Genomic DNA, 23097 nt, shown 5'->3' with positions numbered 1-23097 from the left:
CTCCTATCAGTTCACCCACGTAGCTGCTTTTTCCCTACCATCTCTCTCAGTGCTGCCTCCAAGCAGCACACAGTGCCAGCCTTCCTCACTGCCTCAGTTCTTGATATTTAAACCCGCAGTGCTGTTCTCCTTCAAGAAACAATCATTTGCAGCAAAGCCTTTAAAGTAAATCTTTGCCTTAAGTGGTGGTTGGTCTACCTTTCCAAAAACAAATCTCTTCCTTTTTTCTTCCAGTCCTCTACATCTCTGGGAACAAACCAGTCTGTTTTTGCAAAGGATGTAGACCAAGCCGGTCCTGTATTTTCAAGGGAACACTGAGCACCATACACAGCATTGCACCACACAGCTTTAGCACAACACCAGCACGGGATGCGTGCATCCATAGCATGTCACCATCAGCACAAGCAGGAAAGGGACATTCAGCACCATGTCACCCAGAGGGACAAAGGACCACTGATTCAGGAGGTCTGGTCAACACTGCCAATAGCAGACAAATCTGTGAGCCTAGCTTTCTGCAGAAAGGCAGTCTGCACTAGTACAGGTCTCTAGCAAGAGCAAACCATTTTCTGAACATTTACTAAGAGGTATCTGCATGGTTACAAGACATCTGTAACCAGTAAGGGCTCTGGCTGGTTGCAAACTTATTTAAGATCCTTTTAGTTTCTGCCAGAGGTTTCCCCACAAGCTTAGGGCCAACAAAAGCTGCAGAGAAGTAATGCAATGCACACAGACGTGCACACACACACCTAGCCAGACCTGACGGGGACTGGGAACAGCTGTGCAGGGCAGAAGCAGGAGGGATGGCCCCAGGCCGGGTGGCCCTGGGGCTGGTGCACCACACCCTGCCCCAGACATTCAGACATTTCTGCCTCAATTAACTTCAGGAATTTCCAATGGGAACAGGACTACCTCTGCACTGGGAGATTTTGCCTTCCCTTAGAGGGAGGGAACGTCTCCAAAGGTATATTTCATCTTTAACTTCTGGCCTGTGTTGTAAAGGTAATTAGGGGCAAGCAAGCAATCCTTGGAGGAGTGTTTCTTGGTTACTAAAAGCTCAGATTAAGTGCACGCAAAGTCTCTTACAAAGGGAATGATAAGGGAGTACTGAGGAAAGCACTATTAATTGCATCCCTGAAGAACTCCTTGGAGGCGGCTAGTCCTGCAGCCTGCCAGACGGAGCCTCCGCAGGTATTTTAACCTCACACGGGAGACATTCCTTTCTTATTTGGCTGTAAACAACTTCTCAACTTTAAAGAGCACCTCAGCAAATTAAAGGTCCATTGTTCAGTGGCCTTTAGGACTGTTTCGCTGTGGCGAGACTAAAATTCAGAAGACTACTCACGTAAGACAGACTGGCTGGACAAAGTTTTAAGCAGATTAGAAATTCCCAAGTTACTAGGCTAAAAATGGTTATGCAAGCAAAGGTGAGAACCTGGAGGCAGGATTAAGAATAAAAGAGTATGGGAGGTGCTGAAACACAAGTTAGCAGCCCTAGCCTTCTGGTCAATGCATGGTTGGGCTATTGACCCATCCATTAGCGCAACTAGTACCCAAGCCTGTAACAGCATACTAACTTTGGGAACATTGTCAGAGGAACTACCACCTTTCAGTAACTAGATTTTGACTTTTTCTTTTGTTGTTACGCAGGACCTGAGACCTACCACCAGATCACATCCTCCTCCATCCCATGCTCTGCGAAGCACGTGTCCCAGTCCTCCCTGTATCTCCTACAGGCGCTACTGCTCACATAGTGCCAGAGCATAGGTCAGAGAAGATAGTCACATCGTGCTGGTGCTTATTGCAGCTGTCACCTGAACAGAACTATCACAAAATGACTTGTCTGCGCAACTCCTTTTCAGCTGAAAAGTTTGGCCTCTGTGAAGGGCAGGAGGCATGCACAGGACCAGCTGCTGTGGCTCAGCTGCTGCACGGTAACTTGTTAAGCTGTGGTCACTTTCTCTCAAGTCACTCGACCATTTAAAGACAGACAGAAGTTTACTAGGTATGACACACTTCAGAAAGTCATCCTACTATGAAAAACAAAGATTTGTAATAACAGAGGAACCAGGAGTTTAGTAGATGCTGTTTAGCCTATCAGAATAAACACAATACCTGCTGTCAGAAGCTCAGCAAACTGGGAGGGAAAGGAACAGAGACAAGATTTCTTACAAGATCAACATTTACAGTCTCTTTCTCTTGACACATTTTGCAACAATGCAGATTGTCTCAAGTTGCTGTGGCATACTGTCTTCATTTGAGAGGGGGAAGCACTGTGGTTTTCTGAGTCTGTGCCACATTTGGTTTGCATATAATCAAATATGTTTTGAAGCTCAAAACCAGAAGTTAAATCAGCTGGTTACAGGGCTTTTCACTGCACTCATTTTAGTTTTATTCTAGGTATGACAAGTATGACCTTAACTTGGAAGAATCTAAAGTACTGCTTAAAAACTTAAAGCAGGCATAAAGTCTGTTTTAACATCCTGTAGGTTTAAAAGTGATGCTTTTTGATCGATTTTGAAGTGCACTACACATGGAAAACATTTCTTAAAACTTCAGAAGGCCTGTAAGGCTTCAGGGTTAGAGTGAAATCAAAGTACAGAAGACTGGAAAACACAATTGGTAGACCTCTCTCAGTTAACACCAGACGGAGAAGAACCAGAGCTTTAAAATCTCTTTACAGAGGGCTGGTAAAAGCAAGTTTGCTCATACTGCTATTGCTACAGTTATAACACTGCTTGATGTTATACTTTATACCTTTCAAATACACAATGTGTGCACATATACTGTAATAGCTGAACAGTCACGTGGACGTGTAATTCTGCTAAGGTGTCTGAGCAGTATCAGCAACTTTGGAGGAGAAGGAAGGGAAAAAAAGATGTGAAAGTTTTAAAACAGCTATTTTTACATACCAAGCACAGGTACAGTCCTCCTGAGGAGTTGACGCACAAGCAGGACAAACCACTCACAAGCTGTTTGGATATTCCATCTATCTAGCAGTTGAGCAGGCTTGCGGAAGCATCGACTTCGACGCTTGCCCCAGACCAAAACACATCATTTTACCTGCTAGCAACTTTGTAAGAGCACAGAGCATAGCCAGCCCATCCCAAACATGCACTCTGTTTTTGAGGAGCATAACAGTACCATGTCTATACTTTGGACACATCAGAATATGATTGAAAATTTATTAAAAATCCATTTGCGGCATCCATCTGAACACAAACATTTACTGGAACAAAGTCAAAACAGGATGGGAGAAGAGAGAAAAAAAATATGGTTATAGTTAACTGGATATATTTATCTTAATGGGTTTGTTTATAGTAGGATGTTAGTCACATTATTGTTAACTAACTGATTTGTAAATCAGTTTGTAATGCAAGAAGACATGACACTATTAATAAGGCAGAAGTGTCACAGTCAGCACTTGAGTCAGGTAGCTGCGCTTTTATAATCCTCAGCCATTATCAAATGTTCCATCGTCTGTGAGGGTTCAGCAACGACAAGGGTTTTTTCCAAAGGACTGTTTTTAGGGGAACTACTAGCGCATTTAGCCACTTTTGAAAACATGAAAATGAATTCTTACTTATATATACAGCTTGCAGGAAATCATATAGTAGCAGAAAAACAGTTTTCTGCTGCTTTTAAGCCAGAAACATAAAACTGTCAGTTTTCAAAGCAAAAAAAAAATCCTCACACTTTCACAAACAATTCAAAGGGCTACCATTTAAAGGCCTGAGGCAATCTTAGACCTCTACTAATCCAGCATATCCAAGTGACTGGAAAAGAAATATACACTTGGGCTGATAGCTACCCTCCTATTTGAGAAGTCTCACCATTAATGTAGGAATTCCCATTTTAAAAGTATTTGTTCTTCTGTAGGCTTACACTCATGGGGACAAAGGCCTGCAACTTCTCTGTTAAGCTAAGGAGAGAAAATGAAAAATAGGTTTGGGATCTCATGGCCACAGGCAGGATTCTTAACAAAACAAACAAAAAAAAGCCCCACACATCACAGGCACTGGAGCTCTTGGTAAAAGGGAGAAAAGGGAGAGAAAGGGTCATCTGGAAACCTTTGTCAGAGATTAGAGGGAATTTCTTCAGAGGGGACAGATACTTCACTTGTCACCCGAGGCGGGAAAGGAGCCAGCGAGTACTAGACACATGAGAATACACAGTTGTTTTAAGCCAGCAAGATAATGCGTTTTCAGATCCTGTCTAAAAGGGCTGAAACATTAATCCTAACCTACACAGACAACACCTAGATAAGAACTGAGCTTCTAACGTATTCTGTCGTGAAAGACGGGAGAAGACAGATAAGGTGTAATTACAATTCAATTAATATTTTCCTACAACATGTGCCAATTTCTAAGCAGATTTCTCTTTATCCTTCTGCTTTCCTATCTAGCAATAAGCTTTTAAGTGTTTTGATTATGAGGCCAGCTCTCGGGGGACGAGACAGAGGAAGGGAGGAAGCATGGAGCCCAAAGGAAGAGGACTTCTTAAAGCACAGGAATACAGCAATTACCATCATTGCCAAGTCTGAAAACAGAGGTGCTGATGCTTTCCCCTTCACTATTTGCCACAACACAGTGAACCGAGAGGCTTCTGCAGCACCATGCATTTGCCCGGAGAAAGACCAACCTGATGTACACCAAGGGGTATGACACAGCATCACAAAGCTCATCCTTCTGCAAAGATATGTAGCCAGAGAACGTCTCACTGCGAATGTTCCCACCGCATAGTCACAAGGCATTAAAATATCCATGGACACAAGCATCGGGAGCCGGAGCACACTTCTGGGCCATGTTCCCAGCGGGGGTGGTGGGTCAGGCTAGGTCCAGGGAAGGTACAGGCTGGTTTAGAGCAGCTGAAATCTGATCAACCACAAAGCTCACGTGTCTACTGGACAAGGAAAGAATACCGTCTGCAGGTTTTGGACCTTCAGCACAAGAAGGATGTTGAAAAACTGGAGTGAGTTCAGCCACCAAGATGCTCCCTCCTCCCCCTTTTTTTTTTTTCTTTTAAATAATCCTCTGACACACATCAGGAATCTTAAAACTTAAGGATGCCAGAGAAGTGTCCTATCCAATATGGTACTAAGGATCTGACAAACTCTCCCCTTCCAATAATCAAAGGCACAAAGCAACTTGCAAGAACTTCCTTTTGGAGAAAAGGAAAGAAACTCAGAAAATCCACAAAAACCTTGGTCAGTTTTCACAGGAGCCATTTCTGAATCATGACTAATGCAACACACCAGCTGGATGGTGGTTTATCCTTAAGGAAGGAACCACCTGGTTATCATAACAGAGGCAGGCCTATCAAAAACCCAACATTCACAGACTATCACCCATCCGACTCCCCACAGCTATTTTTTCCAGAGCTCCTCCACGTCCAACTCAATCTTCAGAGAAGGAGAAAAGCTATTTCACGCTGTTGTGTAAAAGCAACGCTCTCTCACACCCAGCTCCTCTGCTAAAAGGGATTCCACCTGCCCACGGCCCACCACTTCCCCAGCCTTTGAAAAGCCACCTGAGAATCCCTTGATCCCCGGCCAGCAGCATGCCCCGGCGCAGAGGCTGAGCTGCACCCACCTCCGCTCACCTGGCAGCCTGCGCTCTCAGGCGATAGGTGCAAAATCATGAGTTCTCAGACTCAACTTTCAAGTTCTCAGGCAGGTCCAGACAGGCCTCATACTTACAAAACACAGGCAACTAAATGTTTAAAAGGCTGACTATGTACGGCTACCAAAAGCAGCATTATTGACTCTTTTTGTTTCCCTGGCCTTAGATAGTCCACCCAATTAAAAAAAAAAATAAAATCCGTACTTCTAGATGATCGCACTGGGTTGTGGCTCACAACCCAGTGAACCACAGGGACAAGACAGACAGCATCATAGCCCACCCTACAAGATTACCATGTTTTAACAAGAGGTATAAGGTCTTTATACAGTACCTTGCCAGGTACCATTGGCCAGAGCTTTTCACTGGATCTGCTTCTGACTATTGAAGAGTAACTCTGTGAGAGGGAACCTACGAGCTTTACAGACAAAAGAAAACACTATTGCAATGTCAGTACTAACCTTCGTTTGTCAACAACCTGCTGCATAAACAGTTTAGATGTTACTGTGCACAAGTCACATTAACAGTACAACCCCACCAGCACCAGGAAATTCAACAGCACAGCTTCCACTGACCCACGCTGCACGTTAATTGATCCTCACTGGGTGTAGGCCCTCAGCAGGATATTCTGAATTTAGCCTCTATTTCAAGTTTCCTTGCAATGCAGTACAGTTCTCTAAAGTAACTTCTAGGCCATCACCAGTGACAACTCTGAGCTACAGAAGACCTCCAGTAAACCCATCCCACCCACACAAGTTTATTTTCCTTCTCTCCCAAAGTCCGCAGTCATTCGTGCACTTACAACCTCCCTAAATCACTCTGTGTCTATACAACTATGTAGGATTCGCTTACAGGACTCCTGCGGCTGTAAAGGAGGCTATAAGGTGTTCATTATAAAGTTGCTTTCTAATTGTTAATAGAACAAACTCAAGCTATGGCAATATTAAAGCAGAAGAGAGAGGATGAAGCTTAAAATTTCTTCTCCGTGGTCAAGGTTTTAGTTTGAAGCTCATACAGTGCATGGGATGTAACTCAGTAACTAGAAAACAGGGTCTGGAGCATTTGGGGCCCACAATGAGTGTTGTGGGTGGGTTACACCTTAGAACCAGTACAAACTAAACCAAAACTTTCCAGCAATGGAAGCAGGATGGAATTTTCCAGGCCAGCTGAGCCCCTTCAAGTGGCAACAGGACGTTAGGAAATGTAGGTTGAGGGCTGTATTTCATTTAGAAAGGATTGGAGAATCCCTTGTACATTAAGCTAGTTCTCCCACTGAAGCCATTCCACCATCCTCAGGTCTATGCGTTGCTCGAGGCTGTTTGATCTAAATGCAAATACTAACAGCAGCAAGGGACAAAAATGGGGAGCACTGAGCACAAAGTCTCAAAGATATCGCCTCCAATACCATCTAAACAGGTGATCAGGGCTGTGTGCAATCCCAGGGCATGCTAACCTTACTCTGTACTCTTTTCAACCTATGCATTGCCTACACCTTTTCTGTCATATGTATATAAAACATGGACTTCCAGGGAAGATTTCTCAGTTTTCCTTAAATACTACTTATTTTTGAACACAGAGGTGGCAGGCAAAATTTTGATGTGCTGATTCAACCCAGAGTGACCAGAGCCTCTTGAAGACAGCTCAGCAAGACCAACTATATCCACAACCAACTGATATCATCATTTCAAGAAGCCAAGCTCCGGCAGACAGCTATTTCTGCACATGACAGCCCTGCAGATCACAACTCCTTCCCCAACAATACAAGCGTGCGAAAGCTGGCTGGCTCATGGCGGGGCCAGCACCCCCGGGTAACACCTGGTAAAACAGCCACGGGAGGGTGAAGCTCCCCACAGGCCTCGCTCCGGCTTCTCCGACTCGGATCTACAGCAGGATTTCGGCGCTGCCAGCCCCGGCCGGGGGGATCCGGCCCTTCTGCCTCCCAGTCCTCCCCTCCTCTTGCCAAACCGCGCCGGGGGACCCGACCCAGCACCCGGGAGATGGCCGAAGCACCCGGTCGGCATGCTCCTGCGGCTGCGGGGGGGTGGGTGGGGGGCAGGAGCGCCCCGGGGGCGGCACCACCTCCGGCCTCCCACCCGCCCACCGGCGCCCCCGGCCCGAGCCCCAGCCCTCCCGCCAGGCGAGGGGACCGGCGCTTTCCGAGCTGCCCCAGAAAGTTAGCGCCGAAGTCCCCGCGGCGAAACAAAAGATCGAGCGGGAGCGACGGGCGCGGGGCCACCGGCGCCCGCCCGCCCGCCCGCCCCGGCCCCGCCGCCACCGCCCCGGGGGCGGGCGAGGAAGGGTCGCGCCGCCGCCACCGCCGCCTCACGCCGGGCAGGGGCGGCTCGCCGGGGGCGAGGCCGGGAGCTGCGCCCGGAGCGACGATCCCGCCTCTCCGCGAACTGCCGCCAGCCCGTCAGCGCTCTCCGGGCTGCGGCTGGGGCACGGCTCTGGCAGCACCGGGCGGGGAAGGCAACACGGGGGTGCCGGGTGCTGCGGGCGGACTCCATTCATTTTCGGGAGAGCCACCGGGAGCGGGCGGGGCAGGGACGCACCCGGCCGCCGCCGGTCGAGGCCGCGCCGCGCTCTCCTCACCTTACTCTTCACTTCCACCGCGCTGCACTCCAGATACCGCAGAGTCTGAGATTTGTTGAAACTCCGGTTCATCTTCCCGGCCCCGCTGCCTTCTCGCCGCCGCCGCCGCCACCTCCCTCCCGCCCGCCCGCCGCGGGCCGCGCGCCCCCGGGACGCCCCCGCGAGCCGATCGCCCCGCGCGCGGCAGGCGGCACGCGGCGCCCCGCTACCGCTCCGCTCCGGCCACTTTGTCCCGGCGCGCCAATGAGAGCGGCCGCTCCGCTGGGCTCGCGCTCCGGATCCCAACAGCCGCGCGCCCGCGGCTGGCGGCAGGCGGGTGCCTGGGCCGGCAGGCCACGCCCACGGCCACGCCCACCCTCACCGCTTGGTCCCGCCCCGCCGGGCGGCGCCCCGCCCCCTCGACGACCGCGGGACTCCGGCCCGGTCGCGGGCGTGCGCCCGGTGCGCGGCTGCGAGGGCGCGGCGGGGCCGGGGGCAGCAGCGGCGCGGGAGTTGCTGCGGGAATTGCTGCGGGAATTGCCTCCGCTGAGGTTGAAAGCGAGTGCGGGCAGCCAGGGCGGTGCGCGTCCCCCCGAGGAGGGGCGATAAGCTGGGGCTGCAGGGGCCGCTCGGGCGGCCGTTGCCCCGAAAGGCTGGCAGCGGTGCAGGCGCACAATAAAATGGCTTTATTCTGGGGAGGTGTCGGGCCCCGGCGCTTGGCAGGCGTGTGCACCTGCCCGGTTTCACAGGCGGTGAGTGGTCCCGCTGCCAAAATCTTTAACGATGCAGAACGTGCACCCCGAGCACCAGCCGGACCGTGATGCGCCCGGTGCCCCCCGGTGCAGGGGGGCTCGGAGGTGCCCGTTGCGTGCCGCAGAGACCCGCGCGAGCTGCCCGGGCAGCGCTGATTATTCGTGCAGAGCGTTGGGATCGGGGAAGTGCTGCAGGTCATTAATGTGAGGCCACATCAGGTCTCATCAGGTTTGGGAGGAGAGTTTGCGCCGCTCCCTCCTTGAAATAAATCAGTGGGCTGCCTCCCCCTGCTAGCAGCCCTCATTAATTAGGTAGGTTATTAATTTGAGAATCTCGAAGGAACTTTTTTCTTTCCATCTTTTGCCAAGGACCTTTATAATTCTAATAGACCTTTTTCTTTCCGTCAATTTCTTGTAGTCACTGAGAGTGGTATTTTTTCCTACACGGTCCTGCCCAAAACATCAGTCAGGATGGAAAGAAGCTGAGGATGAGGCAGAGACCTGTGAAACCAGTTTTCTACCGCTCGACATCTCCTAGGGTCATCTGCGCACCTAAAGAAGGACCATAAAGTCCTAGCAGACGTGACAGATCACCCATCTCCCCTTCTCCAGACCTGCTGGGCAGGTGTCAATGGCAGTGACGGGGAATACCCGTGAATTTAGGGGCAAAAAAGAACTTAATTTACTTTTCATGTGACTCCAAGTAGGAGGATCAAAGCATATGCCCCAGCTACAAACTAGCTCCAGCTTATTGGAAAATGGATCTGAAATGAACATTTGCCACACGTTCTGGGCTTGCACTGTGTTTGGAAGGCTTGCTGTAAGTTAAACTGGAAAAATAAAGTCTAGAGAGCTGAGAAAGGAAATGTTTGTATGAACTTGATCTTCTCCTCTTTTTATCTTAGCATGAGCAATGCAGCAGCTTCGCTTTCCTGCTGCGATGGCCAAGGCCAAGCTGTGGAGACACAGCATCCCCGGGGTGCTCAGGGGCGGAACATCCCTTTTGGGATGTTTCCGTTTAAAGATGGACCTTGAAATCCAACAGCTGGATCCATATGGTTTAGTGGTTCAACATCTGGAGCAAGAAGGCCAGTTCACTGGAATGAAGTTCCATCAGTAGCTGAAGGACCGGTCTAGTCATTTCCCCTCCAAGGGGGGAAATACTGGTATTACTCGCATCGCTGGGAGCATTAGCAGGGACTTCAGGTGGGACGTGATTCCAGCCCACCTGTCCTCCAGCTGACCCTCGGAAAGGGACCCTGCTGTTTGCATTACCTCCTGGGTCGGGAAAGAGCCCCGGCGGCGCTCTTACACATTTCAGGCACGTGGTGATGTGGTTGAATTCAGAATTACAACCACAGAGAAGGAAAGATCTGTATTAATTTTTCTTTCACATTTTTAGTTTGTTTGGGTTTTCTAAGAAAAAGTAAGTTCTCAGCAATTGGCAATCAATAAGCAATTTAATTTTAGTCTTAACTTTAAATTTGGTACTTCTTGTATTTGTGAGGTTCATTTGAGAAGTACAGATTAAACTCATTTGTCTTTTTTTTTATTTTAATGCTTCCTTCAGGGAGTGTGTACGCTTCATTACCATCTCTTTTATATTAATAAAGACTCTTCAAACTAATAATGCTTACCAAGCTGTGTGTAACCAGAATGGGAATTCAATGAAAATGAACAAAAAATACATATTTTTGGGTGAGATAAAAGCTGGTAACCCATGCTGGTTTCGTAAAGAATAAAGATACATTTTTCAAAGTGTAAGAAAGGGGTTGATTTACCAGCAGGGCTAAGGGGACTTCCATATTTCCACTACCCCATGAATACACAATCCTCTTCTTCTCATCTACCCTGTCTTTGAAGCTAACAAGTGTACTGAGGACACAAATTACTGTATTTGGGGAGTGGAGCTAATGTTGTTTCTATTTCTTCTATCCTACAAGAATTTAGAAGAGGTACATCACTGCCTCTCCTTTTTTTTTTTTTAATCCACCCATAAGAAGAGCTGCTTTTCTGCTGTTCCGTTCCTGCCTGCTTTTTCAACCTTGCATTAAACACTTACTGCAGTAAACAAGATGAATACACTATTATGAGGAAATATGCTCTTTATACCTCCAAAGAGGCTATTGGTAGCAAAGGTTCTTTTCAAACTACTTCAACAAAATTTGGTTTCTGCTGCTTTTTTTCAGTTAATCAGCTTGCTTCTTTAAAAAATTTCATCGGCAAACCTGAATAAGATATTTTAATTTCATTTATTTTGTTCAGGTTTTAACATATGTTTCCATGACTTCGAATGTAATGATGAGCAGACTTTTAAAATACAACTGTTTTGCGTAAGAGAAATCCAATTTGAGTTAAATATCCAGTCTTTTGTAAATTAATATAAACAATTTTTACCCGCTCTGATCTGGGGAATGATCAGTTTCTGGACAGCTCACTGATCAGGCTAAAATAGGAGCATGCATGGGTAGAGGGTCACAGTATGAAAAACTGGCTGTAAACTGCAATTAGTAGAAAAATACAATAGTATTATATAAATCTTTATTAAATAATATGCTATTTATTAATATTATTTGTTAATATTATATAAGAATTTATTAAAAGTGAACGCTTCTCAAAGCTTCACTGAAATCCAGTTCTGTCCATTTTTGTAAATTTGCTAAGATTTTTTTTTTTTCCCCCCAAATTACTTGTAGGTTTAATCCCTTTACTCCAGAGCACAATTAAGACAGCTTGAGAAAACTCCTTCTTCTTTTGCCTCCCCTTCCCGTGCCCGCGCCGTGCTGTAACGAGCACTGACTTCAGCTCCATATGCCGGCAAGAACCAAAACACCGTGTGTGCTCCCAGGCTGCCCCGGCCCCAGGTTGCACCAGGCGCTGCAGCCCCTACCAGCTGTTTTCCTCCTCACACTCAGTCGCAAAGATGGTTTTAATTTAACTGCTTTTGCTCAGGCACCTTTCAGGGTTGTTTTTTTTTCTCATCGCTTGCCAAGGGCACCACATTCCTTTGACAATTTCTATAAATCTTCATCTGTTTTCGTAATCCATAGTTAGTTTACCCTGTTTCTGACCTGTAGAGCTTTTAAATCACTGTTTCTTCCCGGGTGCCCGTCTCCCAGTCCTTCCTTGCAGCCTTGTCCCCGGATGCATCCGGAGCATGGGGACACGTGCCACATAGCACCTTCCTGCATGCAGCCCTGCCACTAATACCCTCCTTTCTTGCCCTAAACGTGGCAGGGATGCCACAGCCCAGGGATCCTAACAGGCCATTTAAAAAGTATTCAGATATTCCTGGTTTCAAAGCTTTTTATTTACCACAGCAATGAAAGCTGCTGCAACGTGTGCCTGACTCGTGCTCCTGCAATGCTGTTTTTCATTCAGCGTGCAAGGGGGCTTCACTCTGACTAGCTGCATGCCTTATCAGTATTAACACGTCGTCTGCATGCTCTGAGAGGTGAAAAAATACCCCAGACTCACATCCATGGATTTATTTTTCTCCCTCCCTGCTCCCTTCCCCACGCTGAATTTGCAAGAGTTACAAATAGCAAGTCCTAAGGGCTTGGGGGAGCTGCTGCAATGACAGATTGCTTTTGGTTTCTTTAAACGTAAACCAAAATGAAGCATAGCACGAGAAAGAGAAGAGGGGTGATGACAGCTATTGTTTCGCTTGTAGCGAGCAGTGTTCCTGCCACAGCGAGGATGGTTTCTACTTCATCAAGCGCAGAGGACAATGCTGGGGAACATCCGTTGCCCCAGCGCAGGAGCCTACCTAGAGGGGAGCAGGAAGGATAATGCCACCAGCCACAGCAGTAGTGAATGCTCCAGGACAGGAGAACAGCTACTTCAGTGGTTTTCCATTGTCCCATCCCTCGTGGGGGGTGAAATGTCGTCTTTTTCTTTCCTTTTAAGAGCTTTCGCCTTCAGGCCTTCAAGAGATGTATGTGCATTTAGTAGGGAAAACAGCGAAGAGACGGGTGTTTGCTCTCAAGGGGTGGGGAAACTCGATGCTTCTTTTCTACCAAGATGATGAAGCATCAAGGAAACCTCTTACAGGACTTTACTACAAAACGCTACAAGAGGCCAGAGCTGCAGCTCAGGAAATGGCACCCGCTGAGCTGCACTGCAGAGCTCACAAGTGAGCACAGAGACGGGCGTTTGCTATTGCAGCTCCCAGGATTTCTCCAGAGAACTGCTCTGCGCTACCGACATCCTTTCCTTTTTTTGTTTTTTTTCCAGAATTTGACTCCCCACCCCACCGCTGAGCTTTGCCATCACTGCTTGGTGGCTGGTCGTGCCCCGAGAGGTCTCAGGATGGTGTGCACGGCAGCTCTGCCCAAAAGCGGGGGGAAAGCCATGCTCACCTTCCTCCCTCCAAACAGGCGTGCATGCTCAAAAAGGCCAGATGAAGTGCTGGAGGTGAGAACTTGGCCGTGAAAGGATGCCAGGAGCGCTGTGTTTTAGAGCTCAGTTTTCTTCTGTTTTGAAACAACGCCGGGAAGGGAGCAGCGTGAGTGCTGCTGGCGTGCCAGGCGGAGCGGGCGGACATCCCCAGGCCATCGACACGCAGGTACCCTGGCTTCAGCAGGTCAGATCAATGTGCTCTTCGTGTCAGCCGAAAATTTGCCCTTTTGGCTTAACTGGTGGATATTACATAACACATTACATATTGACACGTATCGGCGTGCAAATAATTTGGGAAACGAAGCTGCTGGGGTACTACAATCCCAGCGGCCAAGCTCTGAGCATCACCAGATAAGGGAGCAGGGTGGGTTATCACACCGATTGTCCTCTTTCCAAATTACACCTAAATTGGGGTTAAAAGCAACAGTGCTTTACAAGGATGGCAAAGGTGAGTTTGACTTGCAGAGGTGAGTTTGGGGGTGGGAGGAGAGAGGACCATGCTCCTTACTCAGCCCTCAAAGTATGCTCTGGCTATGTGAATCACCAGGATAAGCCATTGCCCACAAAATATAGAAATATTCAAACTATATTTGTTCTGCACATGTATTTGCTGAATTTCATTATTTTTTCCTCCCTTTCAATTGCTTTGATTCTTGTTTTTCCGTTCCTAAGTACAGAGAAAAACATGAAAAAACAATAATGTTTCCCAGATGTCATTCATTTCAGCAGAAAAATAGATCTCATCCTCCACCAGTTGTCCAGAAGTAGCTCCTTCTACTTCCATGTGGGGTAAAAATGTTGTTTACAATGTGATTTCTTGCCATGGAGCATTGGAATCAACACAAACTTTATGTGCTGCAGCTCATACACCTCACATAGCGCAGCAAGGTTTCCATGTCCACTGCATGCTTTTATGGCTTGATAGTAAGTGTGACAGAGATTCATTAAAAAAAAAGTAGGGAGAAGAAAAAGGGAGAAAGCAGAGGTTCTAGCAAAGAAGATGTTTTTACTGGTTGGTAGTATAGGTTTGGGACATTCCATGGCTGTTCAAGCAGCACTGAGTTAATTTTTAGAAAGCTCTTTAAGTCTCTAGATGAAAGCTGCTGTGCAGATACCAGCTACTTATGATGTTAGAATGACAACTGCAAATACTTCTAAAACATAATCAATTTAAAGATAGCACTGCCTGGAGTGTGGGAGCATTTGCCTGGTTCTCATCACTTTGTCTCTTTATTGTTGGTCCTACTTCTACAGTAAATTGAAGCATAATTGCAAGTTGGTAAGTGCAGAATACATCTTCTAATTAGTCCAGTGCTGTCAAATAATCTACACAGTTGGCATCATCTTTATCTTCCCAAGCACCTTTTCTGTGTGAAACTGTGATTTAAGTTAGAATGGGCTATTGAAACACACACCATGATACTGGAGTAATTTTTCTGCAGTAGTTACCAAATTTTCTAATAGAGTTAAGCTGTCCAGATCTCCTTTAAATGGAAAAAACCCCAACCCCAAACACCTGAAAGAAAAGTAGTACCTTGTATACTTGTATAATGCTTATACAAGAAGGCTGCTATCGTGAAGATACAACCCTGCATTCCTTCCAAGTGCTTATCCAGCTTACTGGTGAAGAGAATAACCTGCCTGTGGCACCCCTCTGCAATTTTCCTCAGTCACAAACTGGCTTTAATCTCTTTCAAGTGACCATTCAACTCATATGAATGCCATCTACCATCTTTATTAGCCCTGGCAGCTGAAGCATGGGGTTTGCTAACAAGGTAGGAGAGTACAACTTGTGCCCAGCCTAACTCAGTCCCTCACCAAAAGCAGGGAGAGGTTTTTAGCCTGGCATGGGATGCAATTAAGTGGAAAGAGCATCTATAATCTTAATGAAAGTATAATTTATTGAGAACTTCCATTTGGGAAATGACTAAAGGTCACTTTAAATAAAGGACTCCAATATTCCTGAATTTCAGCTAAAAGCAATTTGTAAGGTACTATGTCTAGCTATTAAGTGAAGCCCTCTGAGAGGTGGTAGTTAGCGGTCTCACCTGCTAGTAAGGGCAAATAATAAGAAACTGTCCTAGCCATGTGAGTCGTACAACATATGAATCTTGACTGTTCACTTATTAACTTGAATCCATAAAAAATGTAACACACTGCAGCTGAAAGCTGCTTAGTAAAAAAAAATTAAAAAAATTGTCAGGTGACTTTTTAAGTCTGCTCTTTGCAAGATTTTTTTGGCAGATCTACTAGACCAGTGGCAGTGTTAAGATAAAGATAGATTCAAAGATGTAGTTCCTGATTAATAATAATAATAATAAAAAGGTTAGAGGGAAAGGTCACATATATTCACATAGCAAAATCCATCCGATGTTTGCCAAACCATTGCACATAGCTGTACCAGGCTGAAATCACCTTATCCTGTCAGAACGACTGAAGCAAACTCCTGTCTGGAAAGGCACCGTGAAGCTCTTAATTGTCTGGGACTGGACATAATCTCTTCCTCACTCACCTGATTTGCAAAGTGATTTGCCAAGAAGCGGCTTACTACATTAGAGATGTCTTTCAGCATGCCTTCGTGCCCTGCAGACACTGAAGTTTTAAATCGTTTGTGCACAATCAATCCTTTCCAGAGCTTTCAGCGAGGGCAAGCAGTCTCATGTGAGGCTTGAAGGAGTCCTTCAAAGCAGCTGTTTAGAAATGCATGAAGCATGAGGCACATTATATCCTCTTCCCACAGGCTGAGGGCCAGATGTTCAGTGGGTGTAAAGCAGAAAAGCTTCAGCGTGACTTTTTTTTTTTTTTTCTGGGCCACGATGATTTTATACCAGCCAAGAGTCTGGCCCTAAGTGTTTCAGCCAAGTGAATTCTTCAACCTCTGCTGCTGAAGGGCCCCTTTTTGTAATCTCTGGTCTAACCTCCATTCCACACCGACGTCCTCCGTGAGATGGGAAGGGATGGGAAGTGTTCCGGATTGCTGGCTCAAGGTGCTGAAAAGAGAAATCTCTCAGAACATTCCTGACACTGCTTCTCCGGGCCAGTTTGCTGAAGTCATCACAGGTTTTCAGTTGTGGTTCATTCGCATATTTTCCTTCCCGTGTTTCTGCTGCTAGCGACGTACGTAGGTTCTTTATATCTGTTTCCTCCCAAAGCAAGTTCCCTTTTGCACCCTCTTAAGATCAGGAAATGAGAATATTTCCAAGCAAAGGTGATGTTCCTGTATTTTTTTTTTCCTTCATAACTTGTGTCTTCCTGAAACATGAACGAGGACTACTCGTGGGAGTATGGATTTCAGAATCAGGCCTTTTGTCCATTTTGATGGTGTCATGGGAGGAAAAACTGTTTCCCAGAACCAAACAATTTTATTGCATTCCAGAATCATGTGCAAAACAGGGATCCCATCTGTTCGACAGCATTCCCACTAAGTACGGTTCTGCCTGTAGCTCACCAGCGTAAGCAGTTCAACAAAGGAGCCTCAGTTTTCAACGATAAGGTTTTCTTCGAAATACAAGACATCAGTAAAAAGGGCTTCATAATAATTTGCACATTTGTCAAGGTGTATTTTCTTAAATACTGTTTTGACTGGTAAGGCCACTGCAGGGTAATATAGTGCTACACCAGTTGCTCCTAAATTAAGCCTTCTCTGAGATCAGTTTTGCCAGTTCCTCTAAATCTGCAACAAATAAATAAGTAAAAAAAACATTAACCTCGAAACTGATGGATTAAAATGGGGCTGACATAGACTTCCTTATTTTTTCCTCTGACAGCTTGAAGAGTTTTGAACAAAGGGTGCTTGAATGCAGCACTCTAGGGTTAGGCCAGTTTACCAGAGTGATTCTGCAATAAAAAGATTATGAAATAAAAGAGAGAGAATTTAATTTATAAGATTCCTCTAACTGAGGGTTGGTGCCCAGGATTTTTATCAACACCATGAACATCAGCAAGTTTTGCTTAGCAAGTTCAATGAAGGACTTCTGGAAACTCTAGGTAAGGGTTTTATAGTTGCTTAATTCTGCATATCTCAATTTCTAAGTGTCTGCTTTGAGTCACCTTAAAGTCCTTTTAACGATCTCTGCATCTGACTATTCGAGATTCCCCTAACAGCTCTGGAAAACCTAAAGTTTCATCCTTGTGCTTTTCTTTTCAGAAACTGATCTGGAAAATAAAATGTAATTTCAGGGGATGCTTGCCAGAGATCATTGTTTGGCTGGGAAGTCAGCCTTGCTGGTGCACATGCTTTGCCTGGGGGCAGGGACTGATGCCCACCAAGCCCGGTTTGCCCCATCCTCCCTTTTTCCAGCCCCTTGCACGTGACTAGAGGAGCCGGGGAATATTTGTGTGGTTCTCAAAGGACCCAACTCATGGGTAGTGGCGAGAGAGCTGGAAGGAACATGTGAATCATAGAGAAGCTTCACCTGAGATAGTTCCCTGCTTAAAATGGCTTGTTCCTCCCACCAGTCAGTCTCTTCACAGAATCACAGACCAATAGGGGTTGGAAGGGACCTCAGGAGATCATCTAGTCCAACCCCCCTACTAGAGCAGGATCACCTAGAGCGGGTCGCACAGGGTCACATCCAGAATTTTGAATATCTCCAGAGAAGGAGAGTCCACAACTTCCCTGGGCAGCCTGTTCCAGTGCTCGGTCACCCTCAAAGTGATGAAGTTTTTCCTCATGTTCAGGTGGAACTTCCTGTGTTCCAGTTTGTGCCCGTCACCCCTTGGCTGTCACTGGGCACCACTGAAAAAAGTCTGGCCCCATCCTCATGACATCCACCCTTTAGATATTTATGTCTTCTAAAACAAGGGGCTGAAGCTGTTTTTTCCTTTCCTGTGAAGGTCCGGGGGGGGGCAGGATATCTAGCAAGCCTTATTCTACCTTTTCCTGCCCAAAGTCCACCTGAGTACGTCTGGTGCACCAGCACGGCTCTGCAGCCATGCCAGCTCTTTCCTGTAGTCCTCCTATACATATAGATTTGGGATGCATCACTGTAGAGCGTCAGCATCCCGATCTCCCAGGATGTTTCTCACAAGGCATAAGTATTACAGCTGTCATCCATTGCCTAGATTTTCGTGCTGGCTGGGATCTACCACAGCGCAGGCAGTTCGGTGTGGGTGGCCTGTAGGGCGCAAGGGAGACAGGTCTGACTTTCATTCCTTGGGTTCATCCATAGCTGCAAGCATCAGAAGGGCCAAATGCTGGGCAATGACAGAGAGATACAACTCATCAACAATTAAGACTAATGACTCATATGGATATGGGTCTCATATGCCTTTGGGGGTGCACCCTGGTGAGGCCATGGCTTGCCCTCGGGCTTTTGAAAGGGGGCAGCCCAGGGTGGAGGTGCTTCCAGGGCACTGAGGTAGGAAGAAGTAATGAACGTTGAAACTCCTCATGATTTTTGTCTTTGTAAGAATACTTTCTTAGGATTTTGCAGGGGCACAGTATGTGATCTGTTAATTTTATCAGTAACAGGCCAAAACATGTTGACCTTCTGGCAGGTGGGAAGGCAGCTAGTAGTTGTGGCAGGGAGGCCAGGGGAGGGCTTGGGCTTCAGGACCGAGTAGCAGGTATAAGCTGGTCCCTCAGCTTCTTCATTTGTAAATGAATGAAAAAAAATAGCTGTACCTCCACATCATGGGGTTAGCACGAGGCTTAATTAACTTGTGTTTATGACACCCTGCCAGAAAGGTGTTAAGATAATTAGAAACGTAACTCTTACATCTGTTCGTGCCTACTCCACTGGGGCCACAACCCGTGATTAAGATTTCTAGCAGATGTCACAACGCAAATGGTGATGACTAGTAAGTGGAAGTACAATAATGAGGAGCACGAGTGGCTCTCCTCCCTCTGAGAATGGGCATGCTCAAGTCATTGCTGCTGTCCACACAGCCCCACACTGGGTGAGGTCCCTTCGAGGGACCCAGTCCTACACCATGGTGCCGCTCAGCTCCGTGTCCAGGGGGCAAGGGAGTCTATGCTGAAACGTGGTGTTTTATGGTAAACATCTAGCCTCTGAAAAGCAGACTAATCCATTCCATGCCTTCTACCCTCACTGCAGACAACTGCAGAGAAAGGCACTTGCCATTGGAAAGGGTGTTTTACTGATGCTGTTAAGGACTAGAGTGACATCATTTGAATTTTTTTGGAACAATGGCCTTTTTCCCACAACTGCCTTGGCTTTTCTTCACTTTGAGCTGGCGCCATGCAACTGGCTGGGATCTGACATTATTCGTGATATTGGGTGCCAGAAGAAAGCAGTCTCTGGAGAGTGGGTGATCAGGAGAAGTCAGCAAAACACTGACGGGTCCTGATTGGTTTTTGTCTGTCAGGGGGAGTGATGGTATTTGGTTTTGGCCTGCTCCGTATTTTAAACTTGTAACTCGTTAGGAAAATGTCTGCCTGCAGAGCAAGGATCCAGCTTGTTGGTATTTGAGGTGCTGGAGGTAGTGACACACATGGATGGGAGGGAGTCAAAGTCGCGTGCTCTAGGTAAGGGCTTGTGCTGGTTTTGGCTGGGATAGAGTTAATTTTCTTCATAGTAGCTAGTATGGGGCTATGTTTTGCATTTGTGCTGAAAACAGTGTTGATAACCCAGGAATGTTTTCGTTACTGCTGAGCAGTGCTTACACAGAGCCAAGGCCTTTTCTACTTCTCACACCACCCCACCAGCGAGTAGGCTGGGGGTGCACAAGGAGTTGGGAGGGGACACAGCCGGGACAGCTGACCCCAACTGACCAAAGGCACAGTCCATACCATATGACGTCATGCTCAGCATATAAAGCTGGGGAAAGAAGAAGGAAGGGGAGACATTTAGAGTGATGGCGTTTGTCTTCCCAACTAACTGTTACACATGATGGAGCCCTGCTTTCCTGGAGATGGCTGAACTCCTGCCTGCCTGTGGAAGTGGGGAATGAATTCCTTGTCTTGCTTTGCTCGCATATGTGGCTTTTGCTTTGCCTGTTAAACTGTCTTTATCTCAACCCAAGATTTTTCTCACTTTTACTCTTCTGATTCTCTCCCCCATCCCACCATGGGTGAAATGAGCGAGCGGCTGCGTGGGGCTGAGCTGCCGGCTGGGGTTAAACTACAACAGAGCTGGAAGCTCAGTGGAGTGGAGTCAGGCTGAAGGACAGAAATAAAACAGGCTCCTATAAATAACAACTTCCCTCGTTACTCTCTTTCCCCTCCAAAGCAGGTCAGTCCTTTGCATCAAGGTGAATCTTGGTTCTCCTGCTCTTTCCCAGCTGCTTTCCTTCAGTTTCTCGGCCACCTTCGCTTCACTTCATTCCTCCTCCTCCTCCCCAGCCTGACGCTTGTTTCTTCTGGTGCAACCTGGAGCTGTTTCCCATCAACCCTGGGGTTCCTGCTGTTCACAGGACTGACAGATCTCCTACCCCATTTGGGTATCCGGGCCCAGTGTGACCTGCAGGAGCTAAGCATGACTAACCCGGGGAGGGTTTTCTGAAAATTTAACTGTTCCGATCTACGAAGGCTGTGCAAACGAGGACTCCTCACTGGCTAAGGGTTTGGAAAAAATTAGATGCATGTTGGTGGCAATGTTGGAAGTCTCCTACTCGACAAAATGCTGCACAAATATCCTCTGCACAAATACAATCTTCTTCTCAAATCCTGCTAACATTAGTAATTTCCAAATGAAAGATCACACAATTTATTTCTTTTAAATGTGGATAAGAGGTACATTCCCTAGCCTCTTCCTTGGCAATGGTGGAGCTGTTTTGCCTGAAACAAACAATACAAAATAATCCCAAATAACCCCCTCCAAACCACAAAAATCCCAAAATGAAATTAGCTCCCAACAAGACTAAACTAGCCTGAGGTAGGCACTCAGGGAAGATTTCAGCTCGCTCACTTTTGGCAATGCCATAAGAAAGCAAAGACAGGATATCATGCCAGCAAACACCAGACAACCTGAACTCGAGGCGTGCTGCCTGCCTTGCCCGCTGCAGCTGGCCTGGACACTCAGCACCCCATTTTGGGTGCCTTGGCTGTGTACGGCAGGTAGTCTCTATTAGGAATTCCTGCTGGCAAGCTTGCACCTGAAAAGCAGCTCCAGCAACTTTTTTTTTGTTTTTTTTTAAATGCAAAGCAGTACAAAATATGCGAGGCAGTAAGGACTATGTGAGGCCATTTGAGTAATCGCTGTGCAGAGACTTAGTACCGGTTTCTAAAACAACCGTCTCCTGGGACATTGATTCAGCACTCGGTGGTAGTTGAAAAGACAAATTGACTCTTGGGTTTATTAGGACAGGAGGGGCATAGCTTCATCAATGCCCTTACAAACCCACAGGGAGCATCTCTCTTGAATATCTGGTGTGTGGGTCTAGTCCCATCTCTCAAAGATGGCATAGCAGAATTAGAAAAGGTGCAGAAAGGGGCAACAAAGCTGGCTGGAGGTGTGATACAGCTTCTCTGCTACAGGAGATGAACTAAAGCTCCACAGTCTGGGGGAAAAAGAGGATTGAGAGGAGAAACTGGAGAGGTTATAAAATCATTAAGTGAATGAAGAAGGTGAATAAGGAGTAATTATTAACACTTCATCATAACAGAAGAATTAGGAAGCTTCAGATGGAGTTATCAGATAGCAGGTTTAAAGCAAAGAAGAGAAAGTATTTTTGTCCCATAGCACATCATTAAACAGTGGGATGCCACAGGATGCTGTGAAGGCTAAAAGATTCAATTAATTCAAAAGCACTTAGGAAGAAAGGCTGGAAGAAAGGCTATCCAGGCTAATAAACACAAAGCTGCAGATAGGTCCCAGTTGCTAGAAGCCAGAAGAGCGCACAAGGAAAAGCAGCACTGCATGCTGGTCCTAGTCCTTGGTTGTTGGTTTTTTTCCTTTTGTATTAATTCCTAAGCTTTTTCAGAGACTACAGGGTGAGTGGCATTTCACGTATGGCAGTTGTTCTACTTACAGTGCACTAACTGTGGAAATGCACCATCTATCATTTGAGGCAACTGGGAAAGCAACGTGGTCAAGACGAGGTTCTCTGGGCTGGAAGTTCATTAACACGGCACCAGCAGAGCTACATCAGGGATCAATTTTTGCTGTTTGTTTTCAACTACAAATAATTGCTTGGCACACTAGTCCTTTCCAGCTAGGTTTAGTGGATTGTGCTTCGTGAGAAAGGTTACGGTCTATAGAATATCCATAAGCAGGACAAGTATGAAGTATGCTTTGGCTGGATGCTAGTCTTCTCTTTTCATAAATAGTATGAAATTTGGAGTAATGTGCAGCATGTTTGAAGTTATATTGTAAAGTTGTCTCAAAACTGCTTCTTAGAGAAACAATAATTCTTGGGAAAAAGTGCCAGCTAAGAATTAATACTGATAAACTCTACATTTTTCTTCCTGGGGATTCTTGTGGAAAATGTCTAGATTTGCCATTTTGAATTATTTTCAGAAAATGTGCTACCAGGTGTTTTGGAAAAAGATTAAGTGAAGGAGTAGGTGACAGGGATAAATACAAAGAGTAGTGAACTCTGTGTCACTGAGCTTGTCACGTGTGATTTGAATACTCCTGAGAAGATAAGCAGAACCTTACAACCTGTTAGTTTTGAAGCCAGCTGCCAGATTGCTGGAGCATGTCTCACAGCTTAAATCAGCTTCAAGGTGGATGAGTGAACAATGTTCCAGGAAAAAAAAAAGAAAAAAAAAAGAAAAATAATCTCCAAAGGTGTCTTTTTCCTTTAATATACTGCCAAGGGTTTTCTTACAACAGGAAGAGTTAGTTCACAGG

General features: G+C 46.4%; 1 protein-coding gene across 1 annotated transcript in view; it reads right to left on the bottom strand.

The window, feature by feature from the left end:
- Nucleotides 1–8317, bottom strand: part of PARD6G (par-6 family cell polarity regulator gamma) — a 72709-nt gene extending 64392 nt beyond the window's left edge. The window contains exon 1 of the mRNA XM_054818501.1: nt 8208–8317. Coding sequence (XP_054674476.1) covers nt 8208–8279 — 72 coding nt within the window. The 5' untranslated portion in view covers nt 8280–8317. The remainder of the gene's footprint in view (nt 1–8207) is intronic.
- Between the last annotated feature and the right edge of the window lie 14780 nt (nt 8318–23097).

The sequence above is a fragment of the Grus americana genome, chromosome 2 (assembly GCF_028858705.1).
Source record: "Grus americana isolate bGruAme1 chromosome 2, bGruAme1.mat, whole genome shotgun sequence".
Lineage (NCBI taxonomy): Eukaryota > Metazoa > Chordata > Aves > Gruiformes > Gruidae > Grus > Grus americana.
The sequence above is the reverse complement of the archived record's forward strand: the minus strand, read 5'-3'. Positions and strand labels throughout refer to the sequence as shown.